General features: G+C 44.8%; 1 protein-coding gene across 21 annotated transcripts in view; it reads left to right on the top strand.

The window, feature by feature from the left end:
* Hdac4 (histone deacetylase 4) overlaps window positions 1-17,538 on the top strand; it is a 289,492-nt gene that overhangs the window by 137,011 nt on the left and 134,943 nt on the right. For all 21 annotated transcript variants that reach the window (XR_012447440.1, XR_012447441.1, XM_074072154.1 and 18 more), the window contains one exon: window positions 229-300. Coding sequence is in view for 19 of the 21 variants with exons in the window: in XM_074072154.1 (XP_073928255.1) it covers window positions 229-300 (72 nt within the window). In the remaining 2 variants the exon portion in view is untranslated. The remainder of the gene's footprint in view (window positions 1-228; window positions 301-17,538) is intronic.

Here is a 17,538-nt window from a genome sequence, read left to right as displayed (position 1 = left end):
GATGCCCTTAGGCCAGGAATTGGAGTTTGCTGTTTTGATTATTCTACAAAGGGCCTTCATTTTCTCTGGCAAATAAAAATAATCTGTGATGGAATTAAAACTGTCTTCCTTTAAAAAGGATGCACACATTCTAGCATTTGCTGAGTTGCTCCGCGCAGACGCTCAAGTTAAAGCAGTTTTGCTGAAATGTGCTTCCTTTCTGAAACCAGTGCCTTCTCTGTTTCCCAGATGGACTTTCTGGACGAGACCAGCCAGTAGAGCTGCTGAATCCTACCCGCGTGAACCACATGCCCAGCACAGGTAAGCCTGCGCTCCCGATCTATACCTGGAGAACTTGCTTTATTGGCAGGGTATGGTAAGAAGGGATGAAGTGTGGGTTATCAAGTTTTTTGTGTTTAGGGTGCTTTTTCTCTGGGGTCAAAGAGGCCTTCCTTTTGAAGGTGATATGGGCAGTGGCTTTATGCAGTTTGAGTGGCAGAGAAATGCTGATAGTTCCTTGCTTAGGCTGTGAAGGGTGTGCTCTTCCCAAAGTAATCAGCTGCTTGTTTTAAGTGTAACCCTAGGCCCTGGTCCAGTGGTCTGTGGAAAAGAGTTCTGAGTTTGTGTGGGGTACAGCTGGTGTCCAGGAATCCCACACTTGTATGGTCAGGTTGCCAGCTAGCCTTCTGGCCATGAGCAGTTATGAGCTGTCTATGGACTCTGTAAATCTGCCTGAGGGAAACTGAGGCAAAGAGATTGTCTTCCAAGCACTTTGCTGTTTTTTTTTTTTAACAAGAGCAAAAGTAAAAACAGACACTGATTGTAATTATAAATCTCTCATTCCATAGATTATATTTCTAATTATTATACTCAAATTATTATACTCAATGACCAAGTCCATAGGCAATAATTTTTTTTTTCTTTTTCTGTAAAATCATTCTCTTCGTGTAGAATCCTCCAGGGCTTAACTCTGAGTGTGGATTTCCTTCTTTCATGCCCTGTGGCCTTACTGAAGATAAAACCTGAATCTCCAGCAGATGTGGAGCTAAGTGAAGCACTGTCCCTGTCCTACACTTGTACTTTGCCCCGCCATTTGCTTGTCCTAACCGTCTCCCCTGCATTCTCGGGGCTCACCAGATTTGCTGATGGTCTTGCCCCTCCCAGATGCCCTCAAAAACAAGTTAGAAGTAAGTGTGAAGCCAGCAGAACAGTTCTGAGGTCAGCCGAGGGTCAGTTTTGGCACAGTCTCTCCATTCCCACCTGTGAAGCAGCTGCCTTTTTACCCTAAGGGGTTGAATCTGGGTGGGGGATGCTCTAAATATTGCATGAAGATGCTTGAATTTTAAAGTTTGGCCTCATGTAAGCAGTTTCATTGTTCACTTTTTCTTGAGTTCAGTTTGTCTGTGGTAGTTTATTTATACTGAATCCTCATGCAGCCTGGGCATTTCGAGACAGTTTCCTGAAGCTTGCCAGTGTGTAGCAAGGTAAGAGGGCTTTTCAAATGGCTTAATGGCTGTGAAAAGATGGTAAATGTGTGTAGTTTCCAGCAAACTTGGAGAGGGCTTCACATTCATTTCCTGGTGTGGGAAGTGCCTTTTTGCCCTGCGAAACCCAATCCCTGGCTTAGTGGGAGGATGGAACATGACCTTCGGTGTTGGCCGTAGTGGGCCTGCATCCCCCGCTCTACTGCTTGTTGGCTGTATGAATTAGGCAGGTTGCTGAATAGCTCAGGTTTCTTTTCTCATTTCTCAGACAGGGACAATAATGCCTCCCTGCAGAGTTCTCACTAAGATCCAATATATGTATAAGCTTTTTAGTAAGTTCCTCGATAAATGTTGTCTCTTGATGTCACGTTGACTAGTACTGAAGATGGCGTGGGATGTAGCTGTCAGCTCAAGAGCCAAACATTTCCTGTGGCAGTAACTTTCATTTTCTTCCTCAGGGGTGGGGGATGTCACTCAGCTCCAGAGGTGGTAGGAGGAATGGTGCACATGTGAAACTGGTGTGCCTCATTTACCTTCCTGGTAGCCAGGTCTTCATTGGTCACAGTCAAAGGATAGTCTGTATTTCCTTTGTATGTGTTTATTGCATATTTTTCTATCATTGGAAGTTGGAGTGATTGCAGTGTGTTTTTAAACTGACGTAGAAGCACTGCTGTGAACAGTGGACAGAGAGGAAGCATGCTCACATTCCGTGTGTGCAGAACATCCATCATGGAGTGTGTGCGTTGGCATGGGACGTCAGCGTGTGTCTGTGAAGTCACTAACATGAGGGTACCCTTCCAACTCCATTTGGGTCCTTTCACTCATTCTAAAACGCCTCAAAGAAGTATTATTCTCAGGTTATGAAGTACTTTGAAAATTGATATAATAGTGTCTCTGAAGCTGTGTTTTTATGGTTTAGGAGCTGAAACATCTTTAGGTATATTTTTATTTTATGCCAATCCTAATTTGATGTTATACATTTTCTGACAGTTGAACTTAATCCTATCTATTATTCTGATCCTTGAAGGTATTAAAACACACACACACACACACACACACACACACACACACACACAAACTATGAGGAATGTCTCCAGCATTTGCCACAGGAGCTTGCTTCATTTGAACAGACACACTTTCACTTGAAGTACTCAGACAAGCCTGCTCACTGCTGACCTTGTCTTATTTTTTGACCATTCTTTGGTATGAATGGTGGCATGCTTAATTTTTCTTGATTATGGGGTTTTTTTTTTAAAGTACTCTTAGTCCTAACACATTTTCACTTGAAGTAAAACAAAGTAAGGAGTCTTAACTCACCTGGCCCCCAGAATTTACAAGTATGCAACATAGGCACAGCTCCATGGGTGAAGCTGTAGTTATAGTCAGGCTTTAAAATGCCCGGGCTGGAGACTCCTGCATCTGGCCTCTGTCATTTCTATTTACAGGGCCCTTGGTCAACCTGCAGGAGGGAAAAGGAAATTCAGCTTGGTGTGATCTAAGTAAATCAAACCATGAGAATTTTTTCATAATTTCTCAAACAACTAGATTTTATTTTGATAATCCTTATATTCTATATTTCATTTCCTCCCTAAAAATGAACAAAAATAAGTAAGCAAACCAGGCAGCATATTGTGCTGGTGGACTGTCCAGCAGATGTGTACTACACGCCTCTCCATGTCCTTTGCTCTCACCTCTGTGGGCCTAAGAGACATATTGGAGAACCAGTGGAAGTTCATACTGTAAATACAGCCCCAGAACAAGGAAGCTGCAATGTTCTCCCACCACCCTTCCTGGTTCTTCAACTTCTGCATGGCCCAGCTCAGTAACCACTCAAAGGCAACCATTCGCCCCTCACTGTGTCCTGTCCCTAACTGGAAAATCCAGCTTCACATTAAAAACATGCAAAGGAGTTTCAAGTAGGAAAACAGTAGAGGTGTTACAACCAAGACTTTGGTATGGTAGTCTATTGAGCTAATTAAGGATTTCTGTGCCCATGCTAGGGCTTTCTGAAGCTTCCCTTTGTATCACCTGTTCTCTCCTCTCCAAACAAACCACAAGCTAGTAACAAGAACGGGACAGCTTAGAGGCCACAGTGAAGGCCAGGTACCAGGTCTCCTTAAATAGTTCCTGCCCAGAGTTCAAGAGGAATGCCAAGAAGTTGAACCTTACTTTGTCAGCATGGTTGGTAGTCATGAACTCTTTAAGACTTAGGAATCCACAACTGATTCTTTGTAGCAAGAATTGTCATGAGCCAGCATTTGCCCTTTCCTGCTGCATCACCTCCTTGTTACCACCTCGTTCACTAGGGGTGGTGCTGACCAGTGCTTGAATTCCAATTTCTTCTAGTGGTTGAAGATGGATTACCTCCCAAAAGGCTGCCTATCTAGCTACTTCTACTCTGCCCTGATTCCCATTCCTGCTGCCTGACTCTTCACAATAGCCCTGTTTTTTCTCTCTATGTCTTTTGTTTTCTATCACCAGAAGAATAACCCCTTCTGATTCATCCTTTCCCTCCCATTGGATTTGGTAACTTAAGGGGTAGTTCCATGTGAGGCATGTCTCTGGGACTGCTAAAGGACCAAGAGCAGCATTTTTATGTGGCATAAACAAAGAATGTACTTTTGCCCTATTTCTTTTCTTCCTTACTTCCTTAGTGACAGGCTCATTCCTGCTCTCCTGCTTGGGACTCATTATTAAAGGCAGCCAGTGAAGGACCCTGTCCTGAGCCTGTCCAAGGTGTGGCAAGGACTAGCAGCTGAGAAGGCCTGGGGTCAGTAGGGGCTGTCTGCCTCTGATCACCTGCCTGGCCTGTAGCAGGCTTGGGCTGCCTGTCCTGGCTTTCCAAGGTTGCTTGGCCCTGGCAGGTGCATCAGAGGAATAGGAAGGAGGGCAAGTACATTGCCTAGTGTCTTTCACACAAAGGGGCTCCCCAGTGTTCTCCACCAGCTCTGTGTTTTTATTGTACTTTGATCATCTCATACCCATTTAGCCTCTTGTCTCTGCTGCTTTCCTCAGCATGAATGACTCCATCCCTGCCCAGAGGCCCTTGTAAGAATATCCCTAGGAGTGAAACCAAACCTAGGAGTGCAAACCTAGGAGTGCAAAGAGGTGTAACAGATGTGCTTGAATTGAATAGGTTCTTTGCGGGTAGAACCATCAAGGACGCAAGGTACCCTGCAGAGAGCTCGAGGCACCCAGAACAAGGGCCCACTGCCACCTCTTACTCATAGCCCCTTCACCTCACCTGTGGGGTGGTGACTGATGCAATTGGATGTGAGTTAGATCTGCCTTCAGAGTGACCATTAGGCTGCGTTCCGGCTTTCTGGCTCATAAGCAGTGTGTTCCACTCTGAGGCTTAGTTGTTGATTTGGCTAGGTGAAGAATTACTCTTGGGGCAATTTTGTGACTTTGTGGCTGTCTTTTGTTTGTGGTTGCTGTCTTTGGGGTGAGTCTTCCCTTTGCTCTGGGGGCATAGCACTGTTTTTCCCCTGGGGTGTATCTTAGCTCTGCCTTCTATGAGGACAGTTTTGTCCTGTCTAGTAAGCCTACTGTCCACTCATCTTATGAGAGATGGGTACCCAAAGGTTAATAAGACTCTCAGGAACCCTGCAGGTGGTGGTAACTGGAGCCCCCAGATTTGCTCAGGTCCTATAACTTTTCTTGAGGCTGGATGCTGGGTGCCACCATCCTGGGGCCAGAAGACTAGGGCACCTTGTACATAGTTCACAACCTCCACTTAGTCCTGCTTCCAGTTATCTGTCCTCTCCTCTCCAGAAAGGCATTTCCATCTTCCAACAGCTGCATGGCTAAGGGCAGCTTGGGTGGGGGCGAGGTTGTACTCCTTGAGCAGATGTTCAGCCTCCTGCTTCAGGCCTGCCTCAGCCTCCCCTTGGGATGCTGGTGTTGCCAGTCCTGTGTCCCTAAGTGCTTTGCAGCTGAAGCCACACTGCATTGCCCTTGGCTACAAGTGGCTTATGAGCCTGTTTGCTTGTATCTGAGGAGGTTTCCCAGTGTTTGTCCATGTTCTCCTTGATTTCTTGTGCACAGCATTGTTGCCACTGTTTCATCTCTCATTTGTGTTTGTATCATGTTAAATAACCTACCTGATGCTTTAGTAGGATCTTGGATGGAGCTGGCTAACTGATTGTGTCCACTCTGTCATTCTTTATCAGAAATGCCCCCGTGGTTCTAGAAGTTAGCCTGTGTTGGCTGAGCCTTCCTGACCCAAGCTCCACTCCTGCTCTGTGTTCCATTCTGTAGCCAGGTATCGTTTTCTGTTTGGGAAAACTAAAACAGATAATCTATACCCTGGAAGTTACATGGTTTAGATTATTTGTAGTGGGCAGCCTGAGGTTGTGAGGTACTCACTGTCCCCTGCAGAAAGGATTATAAGATGTGAAAAGCAGATGCCTCTTGGTGTAGCACCTGGACACCAGAATGGGGCTGTATGAAACAGCTCTGTCTGTGCTCAGGGTCCTCCAGAAGCCATCACAACCACACGAACCCTGGTGTGCTGGGTCCTAGGTCCTCACTATTTCCTGACTTTACAGAAAGAAAATATATAATGGACCTCAGTGTCCGTGCCAAAGATAGAAGAATTACACTGCATTTCTTGTGGGTATTTTAAAGGTATTGGAAGATTCCAGGCAGTAAGGAATGGAAGTAAGGATCTCCTTCTCAATGCCTGTGTATCAAAAGTGTCATGAACGATGGAGCTGGTGCACAGGCATGAATTTTTGCATCCTGACATCATTCGTGATTGCTTTTAATTTTTTCTTTTATTATCAGTTTTTTATTATATGCTTTAGGGTTCTGGAGTACACGGTGTATACAGAGACACCCATGAACAGTGTCAGCAATGGGTTCAGCCAGGATCAGGTAAATGATTTTGTTAACACTGTTAATCAGCTAGCCCGTGGTCCAGCTGAGATGACTTGCTTTTCAGTGGACTTAATATTTTCCCATGCCAACATCTGTTCTCTAGAGAGGCAAGTGCCGTCTTTAATGGAAGTCCCATTTTTTGGACGTCACAGCTATGCAGACATTGTCATGTACCTGGTCTCCTTATTCCCTGCAGGTGGGTCGTGCATGGAGCCAGGCTACTAGGGAAGGGCAGACTTGAGGAGCTCCTTGGGTAATGGGTCATAGGTAAATGACTGGACCAGGAAGGCAGAAGCAAGGTGGCCCTGCTGGATTGATCAGGAGCTTGAGGGAGGGACTGCCTGCCCTCCACCACCATGAAAATCTCTTGAGTTCTGCAGCCTGGCAGCAGGCAGGTAGGGACTGAGTTGTGCACCTCCCTGACTTTCCTCTCTTTCTTTCTGGGCAATCCCAGCTACACCAGTACCTCCAGGTGTTTCCACCCTAGACTGCAGTTCTAGGGTGCACCCACCCTAGACTAGGTTCTTGGTGGAGTCTGTGTGCTTAGAGGATGTGTAGAATGTGTGGATTCTGGGGGTGGGGTGCTAGGTCAGGCTGGCTGTAGCTTCTCTGGTTTATATCTTTGCAAGAACCTGCTCTGTCTTTTGGGTATCCTATTGTGTGTTTGTGTTCAATTTCATTAGTTCGTCTTCTCAACTCTGTACTTCCCTTGTATTTATTTTGATATTCTTGTTCTAACTTCTTGGATGGAACATTTGGCTCATTAATTTTTTTGTCTTTTTTGATGTAAGCATTTAAGGTTGTGCCTTCCCTCTGGGTAGAAGTGGGATTGCTTTTGATAAGTCCTAATTTGCAGTGTTTAATTTGTAAGGCATTTTGTGTTAATACTTTGCAGAGTATTAATGGTTCTCAAGAGAGTTACTTTGAAATTTGTTTTATGGTTCTTTTAAAACAAGGATACTTAGATGTGTTTTTTAAATTCTGAAAGTCTGAGTTTTGCAAACTTCTGTTACTGGTTTCTTGCTTATTGCATCATGGTTAGAAATTATGGAGTCTCTGATTCTGCTGAGACCTGCCTTATGGTGAGTATTCTAAATCTACACTGTGCCTCTGAGAAGAGTGTGCATTGGGTAAGTTTGGTCAGTCAGGTATGTGGATGTGACTTAGATCTAGCCTCAGAAGAGTTCAGAAGCATTGAGTGGTATGGAGAATAAGGGAGCTGGCAAGGATGGAGGGGATTGTAGACGGGACTCATTCATTTCTATTGGTTGAGCCTCCTAGCGACCAGGCACTGTTCTTGGTTCTTGGGATGCAGGCATTTGTGACAGAAACAGAGGTCATGTGTCTGTGGAGCTGGGCTGTGCCGGGAGGAGGAGAGGACAGCAGTCAAGGCAGTTGAGTAATTATGGGACAGGAGAGTGGGCCAGGAGTAGAGAGGGCTGGGATTTTGCATCGAGTGATTAGGGAAGCCTTCCTTGAGAAGGTGACTTGTTTTCAGCAGTGTTGATGGTGGAGCTGTGGTTGGTGTGTCAGGCCCTGGTGGGTGCCCTAGGTCAGCTAGCAAGCAGGAAAAGTGAAGGATGTGGGATTGTGTAATTGCACCATCACCCAAAGCATTACCAGCATCCTAGACACTTAGGCTTTGTCTTTGGCTGGAGTGGAGGCTCCTGGCAATTCCAGGCAGGATGATACCACTTGACCCAGTGGTAGAGGGTGACTGAACCACCTTGGGCAGGGGTACTGGGGGCACAGGGAGGCCCAGTAGAGGCTGGTGACAAACCAGGCAGGGGCAGTGGCCGGGCCAGTGGACACAGTGGGAATGGAGAAAATTGTTTGTACTTGAACTGTCAGACAGTCTGTAGGATTCACTGGTAGTCAAGTCACTTGGGCTACAAGGGAAGCAGAAGTTAAGCAATGCCCAGGATTTTGGCCTTCAGCATCTGGATGATGGAGACACATTAATTGAATGGGGAGTGGGGAGTGCGGATGGGGCCCATTTTGGACAGACATGGTTGTTTGTGTTGGGGTGGGTAGTTGTTTAAAGACCTGCCTTTCAATTGTGTAATAGGCATTGTGACCTTGAGCCTGAACTTGAGAGGGGCCTGAGCCAAGGGGTGTATGGAAAACACACAGATGTACAGTGCTGAGCTCTCTAGGGAGTGGACTCCATGCACTAGCCATCAGGCAGCATTTGTTCCTGATGCTTTTAACAGACACTGCTAGAAGTAGCCCTGCATATTCTACCAAATCTACCTTTACATTTCACTGATTCTCGTGGTGGGGGTTGGGAGTGTGCCACAGGATTGGGATGGGCCCACACGAAGTGGCAGGCATCACAGCTTTCACTATGATTTGCTCAGGGTATAGTTTCGGCTGCTGCTAAGTGATGGCAGTGACAGTGATGGTAAGTGCTGCTACCCATCTTTCATCTAAGTGCTGCATGTTATTGGCATCCATTCTTCCAGGAAGTTACGCCACAAGTACAGGTTAGGAAACAGACTGACAGGCCCAGTTACTCTCCCTACGCCATACATATGCCATGTGGCTGGCTCTTAAGAAACTCCCTCTCTCTCTCTCTCTGTGTGTGTGTGTGTGTGTGTGTGTGTGTGTGTGTGTGTGTGTGTGTGTGTGTAAGGGTGGGGGGGTTCTTGTAGATGCTAACATCTAATTCTTGCCTCTCCATTTCCAATTTACTCTCTGACTGTCCCCATCCCCAATTATTCAGGAAACCCTTGTGGGAGCTGCATTCTCTGTTGGACATTTGAAGTCAAGTTGGGTCTCTATGGTTTCCAGAAAGCCCAGGTGGAATGCTTTTTGCTGTCTGGGGTAGGGGGTTGGGGCAGCTGCAGGCCTGTCTGGAGGAGGCCCACTCACCCAGCAGTGCAGCCTTCAGGCCACCTCTTTGCTGCCCCCTCTTCTCCTTCCAAAAAGTGCAAGAAACATGTATTTTTAAATATTTCAACTGTTAGTGTTAGGTAATAGTGTTTCCTACTGTGGCCCAGCTGTTATGTGAATACCAGATGTTTGGAGGTTGCTAAGAAGGAAATTCTGAAATGATTCTTATGTAAACTTGACCTTGCATAACCGGAATGGTAAGGACAATTTCAGATGAGACTTTTAACCTTCTCAGCCCACTGAATCTATTTTTAGTTTTCCAATAATATATTTTTATCCACTGAGTTAAGGGCAGTCAGGTTGCTTCCAGAGCATGGCTTGAGATTTGTGCTGGTGTGAGCAGCTAAAAGAGACAGGCTGCAGTGTTGGAAAAGAAGGGATTGTTTCAGGTGACATCAACACCTATGGGCTGAGCAGCTTCATAGACTGCTGCTGCTTTTCCAACCAGCTCTGCAGCCTGTGATAGAACAGCTATGAGAATGAGAAGAGAGAAGTGCTCAAAACTTAGTTTTCACATTGCTGTTTCTTTTGTATTGCCTTTGCACTGTAATTGTAGAGTCTTAACAATTCCTTCCCAGGAATGTACAATTTGTAAAATTATCAGTTAAGTCTCAGGTTGAGTGCTCTGTCCCTTGGTTGTTTCTGGCAGTTTTGTTTGTCTTTTGTGGCTGCACTTACATATGGGAACTAAAGGTATATTTCACCATTTTTTGGTGGGGTAAGGCCTGATCCTATTTTTAGTTAACAGGAAGTAGATTCATACACTTCTTGAAAGCAAAGTTACCAACTGCACATCAGGATTTTGTTTATAATTCTTGCTCATTTGTGCTTGCCATGTTGTACTTCCAAAAGGTGGGGTTTTTTTCCTTCTTGGAGAATATAGAACAAATTAGAAACATTAAAATGATTTTTTTTTTCTTTAGTGAGCTTTGAGGATAGTTCTGAAATAGGCAGTAGGAAAAGTCTAACCCTGGCTCCATTGTTGAGCTAGGAAGGGAAGGAGCCCACATGATCGACCATGTCCAGATGACTGTCTCTGGTACAGCCAGTGTAGAGGACTTAGACAGACAGACTTCTATTAAAACGTCATGGCTGTCATGAAAGCCAGGGAGGTAGAATAAGATATATTTTCCTTGTGGCACTGTGGTATCCCTTCATGCCTGAGCAGGAGGGGCAGTGGGAGTTCTTGAAGCAGTGAATCCAGAGCTATTCTTTGTGAGTGCTTGGCAGTAAGAACTGCATTTTCTGTCAGTCAAATTTGTGTCACACTTAGGAGTAAAGCCTTCTGCATTGCCAGTGCAGTTCATGCCTCCTGAGAGAAGACACATAGAGGTGATCTGTAAAGTCATTGTTGTTCCTTCCATGTCTGCAATAGCTCCAGGAGTTTGCATATATCATTTATTAATAGGCTTTTTGAAAAACGATGCACCAGAAGAGAATCAAACCAAGTTAAGTGTACCCTATAAAAATGACTCTCCATCAACGACTTTGGACAAGTGAGATTTTTTGAGTTCATCATATATCCTTAAGAATGTTGACAGATGTGGGAATGGCAGTTCTTTAGTTTGAAGGGTTTGTGTATACTCAACACACGCAGAAGTGCAGCTGGAGGTGGTTCTGGGAGAACACAGTGAGGGGCATGAGTTGGCCTTCCCAGAAGCCTCTGGTCACCCAGAAGAAGGTGACAGGGACTGAAAATGCCCACATGCTTGCCCATTTTTCTTTTTCTTTTCTTCTTTTACTGTGATACTAGGGAATGGACTGAGACAAGCACTCTACCACTTGAGCCATGCCTTCAGCCCTTTTTGCTGTAGTTTATTTTTCAGACAGAGTCTCAACAGGGGTGGGCCTCAAACCATGATCCTCCTACCCTTCCCTTCTAAGCAGATAGGATCATAGGTATCAGCTACATGCCTTTCTCTTCTCCCCTCCTCCTCCTTTCTCCCCTCCTCCTTTCCATGTGAGCTCCATGCAGGAGACTTCCTGTGAATCTCTGTGTTTTTAAATTTATGGTATTAGTGGGAAAATCCTGCTTTTAAAAATATGTTACTCATTTCCCATCTCTTATCAATTTAAAGAAATTCCATTACACAGAATGGGAGGGAGGCGAGGCATGAGTGAAGGAGGGAGGGAAGGAGGAAGGACAGAAGGGGTAGAGGAAGAAAGGAAGATATTAGTAGATAAAATAAAGTTGTTATGTTGATAATTGTTGAAACTGTGGCTAAGTGGGCATATATTGGATTCCTCTCTCTAATTTTGTGTATGGCTGAAATGAAAATTTTATTTTATTTTATTATTTTTATTTAATGTTACAGACTGGCTCCTGAGAGCCTTCTTCAGCAGTAGTCTTCTGCCTATTATCTGCCTTCTCCTAGTAAGCATAGACAGATTTGTCCACATTCTAGCTTTTATCTTTTCCATCTGAATCAGTTATCCCTTTAATTTCTTTAATCTTTTCCCTCTCTTCTTCCCCCTCCCTCTTATCTCTTTTTTATCATTAGGTGCTGGGGATTAAACCCACATCCTCACACATGCTAAGCATACTATCACTGACCCACATCCCACTTCAAGGTTTTCTAATTCTTTGTTTAATCTTTTGTTTCTGGTATTTACCTTATTCCTTATTTGTTTAGAATGCCACCTCCTCCTCCTCCTCCTCCTCTTTTCTTCTTCTTTCTTCTCTTTTTTCCCCTCCTATACTAGGGACTGATCCCAGGCCCTCACACTTGCTAGCAAGTGCTTTACCACTTGACTCATGCCCCCAGTCCTAGAATTCCTTTTAAATTGCATATGTGTATAAGAACTATGAATTGTTCTCTGTGCTCAACTTTAGACAATTCTTAAAATTTGTAAAGTGTTGATTATTTTATAATTTTCTTCACTTTCATTTAAAGTATCTGAGAGAAATATGTTCAGTTTTTCTGCCACTGGGTTTTTATTTCTACTTGTTTCTAGTTCTTTTATAACATGTTCAGGCTTATGGGCTACACTCTATTGATATGTCTTAGCATGTTTTCTGTTGCTATAACAGAATACATAAGGCTGGGTAACATATAAAGAAAAGAAGTTTGCTTTGGTCCAAGAGCATGGCACCAGCATCTGGCCAGGGCCTCCTGCTGCTTCATCTCATAGGAAAAGCAGGATAACAGAGCATGAGGGACAATCTCGCTTTATGCCCCCTTCTCTCAAGGTAGCCAATCCAGCTGTAGGAGAGCAGCTATGAATGTAGGTGCAGAATGAGTCCCCATGGCCTAATTGTCTCCTAAGGGTCCCTACCTCTTAACACTCCTTCACTGGGGACTAATTTCAGCATGCTTTAGGAGGGGACAAACCACACTGAAACCAAGCAGTACGTATTTGGAAGTTTTCATGGTAACACTGATTTTTGTCAGCATTCCATGGAGGCATGAATAAAAGACATAAATAACCTTCTGTTTCAGTTTAAGTCTTGTCCATAGCTGAAGTGTTAGCTGCATTATTTAAAGCCTCTGCAGGGTTATATTTTATGTAACTGCTCTGTCCTGAGTGCACAAGGGCATGCTCACATCCGTCAGTTCCATGTTCTGTCCATTCCTTCTTGTTTCCCTGCATTCCATGTGTCCTGGCCTTTTCCTCTAAGGTGTGTGCATTAATGCCAGCTATGTCACCTGAGTCCTGTTAGTATTTGCTTTGACTTTCATCATTAAGATGCTGATAGTCTGACCTCACATTTGTTATTCTACCTGCTTGTTTCCCAATCTGAGTCTTACAACTCTAGATAATTGTATTGAAAACAGATAAAGTATATTGTTCATTTTGCTTCTTTACCCAAGTCTGATAATTTTATGCAGATATATCCCATTTATATTTGGTAATACAGCAGGCATACTTGGTTCTAAGATTTCCATCCAATTTTATGTTCTGCTTCTGTTTTTAGTAGTGCTTCTGTTTTGCCCATGGGCCTTCTTATTGTCTCTCTGGGTCAGTGTGTGCAGTTCTGCTTCCTTCAAATGATCTGGAAGGCACTGCCATTTTCTTAGAGTTGGTTATGGGGACACTTACCACTTCATATACTTACTTAACCTGTAGTTCTTGTGGTGGCAACTTTGATGCCTCTGTGAGAGTGAGATGACTAGCACATCACACTTTTCTCCTGTCTCTTCTCTTCTTTACTTCCTGATTTTGTTAGTTATGCTATTATTTTTAATTCTGGTGATTCTCTTCCTAACACATGAGTAATAGACAGCCATTTGCTGATTTAGTAACACACTTATTGTTACCATTGAGAGCACTGCAGCAGTGAACAGAATGAATTTGTCCTCCAAATTCCCTTTAAAATACAAGGAATGTTAAGCTAACCTCCAGATTTTGAAAAGTCAAGCCCGTCACTGGTGATCCACTAAGGGGGTGAGGGGTTCCTTGTTCATCAAGAGCGGGTGCTGCAGCTCTTGGAGACCCTCCTCCTGCTGCACACCAGTATCCACTGCTGAGCCATGCAAAGAGTGTCCTTCAACTCATGGCTTGAGGCCAGGGACCACAGCCAGGATGTGAGTATCTGCTGGCTGTTGCTGAGTGCTCTGTGTGACCAGGGAATGTCCACTTCCATAAGAGAGCTTTAAGTGATCTGGCCTGGGACTTGGTAAGTTATGCGCTGGGGAACAGGGAAGTGGCATGCCATGGAATTCATCTTTAAATCTTCCTGTGGCTGCTCACTTCTATTTTGCCAAGACAGGGATAGTGCCATTTAGACACTGTCAAGTACTGGAAGTGGCCCACAAAGACCCTCCTTTCCATGCAGGTTTGAGAGGCTGAGTCTTCGTTTTTATGCAAGAGGCATGGCAGGGTCACAAGCCCTTCCTGGTGCTTGTTTCCAGAGGGACCAGCTCACCCGAAGGAGGAAAGAGGGTGGGCAGGCCTCTGGGATCTGAAAGCGTCCTGCAGCATTATTTCCTGGAAAGCCTCAGAGGAAGTGGCCCTGTGGTGGCTTGACTTTAGTTCCATATACCATACACCCATCTCAGAGTTTGGGCCTACAGAACTGAAAGATAATAAATGTATGCTGCTTTATCCACTCAGTTTGTAGTAATTTGTTACATATTGCAGCCACGGGAAGCTAGTACATGCGATTCTGTTGTCACTTAAGTCAGATTCAGCTTGTTCCTCCTCTTAAGGATGTCTCTACTTTTCTGTGTTTCAGTTTTCCCCAGTTGTAAAATGGGCTGGATTAGCAGGTTGTTATTATACTGCCCATCATGTCTCCCCACAGCATGTGACATGCAGTTTGTTGTCTGCTTGGTCATCTGTCTCCAGGCAAGGGTGGGACAGAAGCTCCTTCTGTGCTGGTGGTTCTTGTCCATGGTATTCTTTCTTCAGTGTGTGCAGAGTATGGACTGTCCTGTGCTTGTACCCTGAGCTCTCCTTGAACTCCAGCCTACATTCATCTTGTGTCTTGCTGCTGGACTTGGGGTAATGGCTCAACTGAAGCCACTGTCAGGCTGAAGAACACAAACCTGGTTGGACATGTCCCACACCAGGACATGGAGGGAAAACAGTGGATCTCCAGAATCTAGGACAGGAATCAGGTCCAGAATCTAAGGCAGGCTTGTTGGGGATGAACCGTGTGGCCTACAGCTGTCCTCTGAAGAGCCCAGCCCTCCAGGGAATGGCCAAACATGAGAAGCCATTAGGCCCTGCCTGAGCTGCACACACAGCCCTACACCTGGCAGTTGCAGTTGCCCCACTGACTTTGGCAGACTGCATTCCTCTCTGCTCCCACCCAGGGTGAACCCACAGCACCTCTGCTCAGGAAGCAGCATCTGGCTGTGCTGCTGCACCCCTGGAGTCTTCAGTCTGTGCAGCCCCAGCTGTGCTATTATAGGCTTGAGGGCTATGCCACATCCCCATCCCTCCTTGCTTCTGTCATCTCTCTTCCCATCATTGGGGTGAAACTCATGCTTGGCTTCTGAGGGGACCATAGTGAGCAGCAGGACCATTGAACCTCCTCCTCCCCCGTGTGTATTCCTGGGTCAGGTTGGGGAGGAACAGATAGTACATAGATAGAAAGATGCACAGGCCAGAACCAGGTGGCTGCAAAAGCTGTGGGGAGCACCTTTGCCTTGGAGTTGCTTCTCTGTTTTCAAATTCAAATCCTTCCTAAGTATGGGTCCTGGGCAGCCAGCACCATAGAGTGAGGCTCCAACAAACTGGATGTGCGTACCCTGCATGGCAGGGTAATGGACTAGGACCTGGTCACTTCCTGGGAGGCCCAGATGCTCCCTCCTAATGTTTTTATTTTCTGCCTTTCCTCCTGAATCCTTTTTATCAGAAGTTTGTCCGTCTTCTTGGTCTTTTCAAAGACTCCATTTTTAAACTTGTGCTGCTGTGTATTAAATGTATGTGATGAGTACTTCCGTTATATTTCTATATTTCTTCTCTCCTCACTTTCTTAGGGCTTGTACTCATATAGTTCTTCTAATTTCTTAAAGCTATATATAACTTATAAATCTTTATCTTTATTATTGTCAAATGTCAATATTTAAGGCTGTCGATTTTCTTCTAATTATAGTAAGCAGAATCTTACAAGTTTTTCTGCCTAGTTTTTTCATTAGCTTTCCGTTCTAATTATTTTTAACAGATTGGTATGAGTTCTTCCTTGGCCTACAGATATCAATGATATAATTTTTTTAAATTGACCTTTTGAGTGTAGAAAGTTGAGACACATTCAGAAGTGAAGAGAGTAGAGTAAGCCCTTATGTTTTCAGAGGTTCTCAGCGCCAGCTCTTGTCAATCACTGCCTACCCCATAATCATGCTGAATCCAATTCATTGTTTCATTTCATCTCTAACCATTGTGCCTGTTCCCTAAGCATATGAACTTTTTGTTTAGACAAGTATAACAGTTCTCTAACATGATCAAATATTCACCCAGTATGTATACATCCATGAGGGGCGATTAAAACAGAATTGTTTGAGTTTGTTGTTTGACTAAGGCTCAGAAAGTATTCACACATGGTGATTGGTTGGTGTCAAAAATACCTAGTTAGGTTTCCCTACCTTTTAAAATTTCTGTTCCCTTGAGATTTATCTGTTGAAGGTTATTTGTCCTATAGAGTCATCTTTCTTGTGTTTCAAACTTTGCTTAATTTCATCCCTCTCTTATAACTTAAAATCTACCTTTGTCTCCTATTTCTTGTACGCTGGTAATTGTATCTAGAGGTTTGATCAGATCCAAGATTGATTTTCCTTGGCAGACTTTCTAGATTTAGCTATATGCTTTTATCTGGAGGTAACCAGCTATGCATGCATGTGCACATGTGTGTGTATGTGTTCTTAAAATTCTCTCTCATCACCCCCATCCCTATCCACAAGGATTGATTCTCCTGTGGACTGACAGCTTCTGCAGCCTCCATGCCTCTGACCCTTAAGCCATGCTCCTGCTGCAGCCCTCTCCCATCTCACCCCTTCCTCTCCTGTCTCCTACTGCTGCACCTCCTGTGCCACCAGCATTTTAACATCCTCTAGTTCCTTCCTGTGACTTGGGTGCTGTTGTCCCCCTTGTTTTGTTCAGCAGGGCCAGTTTATTATATGCATCTCCTCTCGCCTCACCTCTTCTTCCTTTCCTCAGTAACTTAGCCCTGTCTCTAAAGGCTTCCAGTCAGCTTTAAACTCAGGCCTGTAGATCTGCATTAATCTTGAAGGTGGTTTCTCTGGGTGTGTGATGCTGGTGGACAGCTATTCTCCGGTCACAGCTAGCTTGGCTGCCCCATGGTGATTCCTGTGGAGCATGCAAGGCCATGGGAGGAGCTCAGCTGCCTGGGGATCACCCTGCTCATGTGGCGCTGTGATGGGACAGCGTGGCCTATTTGTGTGTAGTCTGTGTAGACTTTTTCTGCCAGAAGGAAAACATTTTTGGAACTTGTATTTGGGGAAATGGGGCAAGTTGGGTGGAGATAAAAACCGACTTGGGTAAAAAGATGAGACAGTGGAGTGAAATGCACACCTGGTGTTAATTATAGCCTTTTATTTTCAGTAGAGAAAACAGTATTTCAGGGATTCTCATTTTGTCTCTGGGGTCTGCAGGTGGGGCTTAGCAGCACTTTCTTGTTGCCTTTTTTCCTGGTGGTAGCTACGTAGGTGGTGAGGCCTGGTTCTGCCTTGGGTCCCTGCCCTAACCCTGAGCAACAGTTGTCCTGAGAGATGGCCTGGGCCCAGGAGCTTTTCGGGGGATCATAGGCTGCAGGCCCTATGCAGTAGTAATTATAGGAGAGGACAGCCTTTGGACAAAAACAAAACCCAAGTCTGAGCCCACAAGGAGGGCCTGG

The sequence above is a fragment of the Castor canadensis genome, chromosome 4 (genome assembly GCF_047511655.1).
Source record: "Castor canadensis chromosome 4, mCasCan1.hap1v2, whole genome shotgun sequence".
NCBI lineage: Eukaryota > Metazoa > Chordata > Mammalia > Rodentia > Castoridae > Castor > Castor canadensis.
The sequence above is the reverse complement of the archived record's forward strand: the minus strand, read 5'-3'. Positions and strand labels throughout refer to the sequence as shown.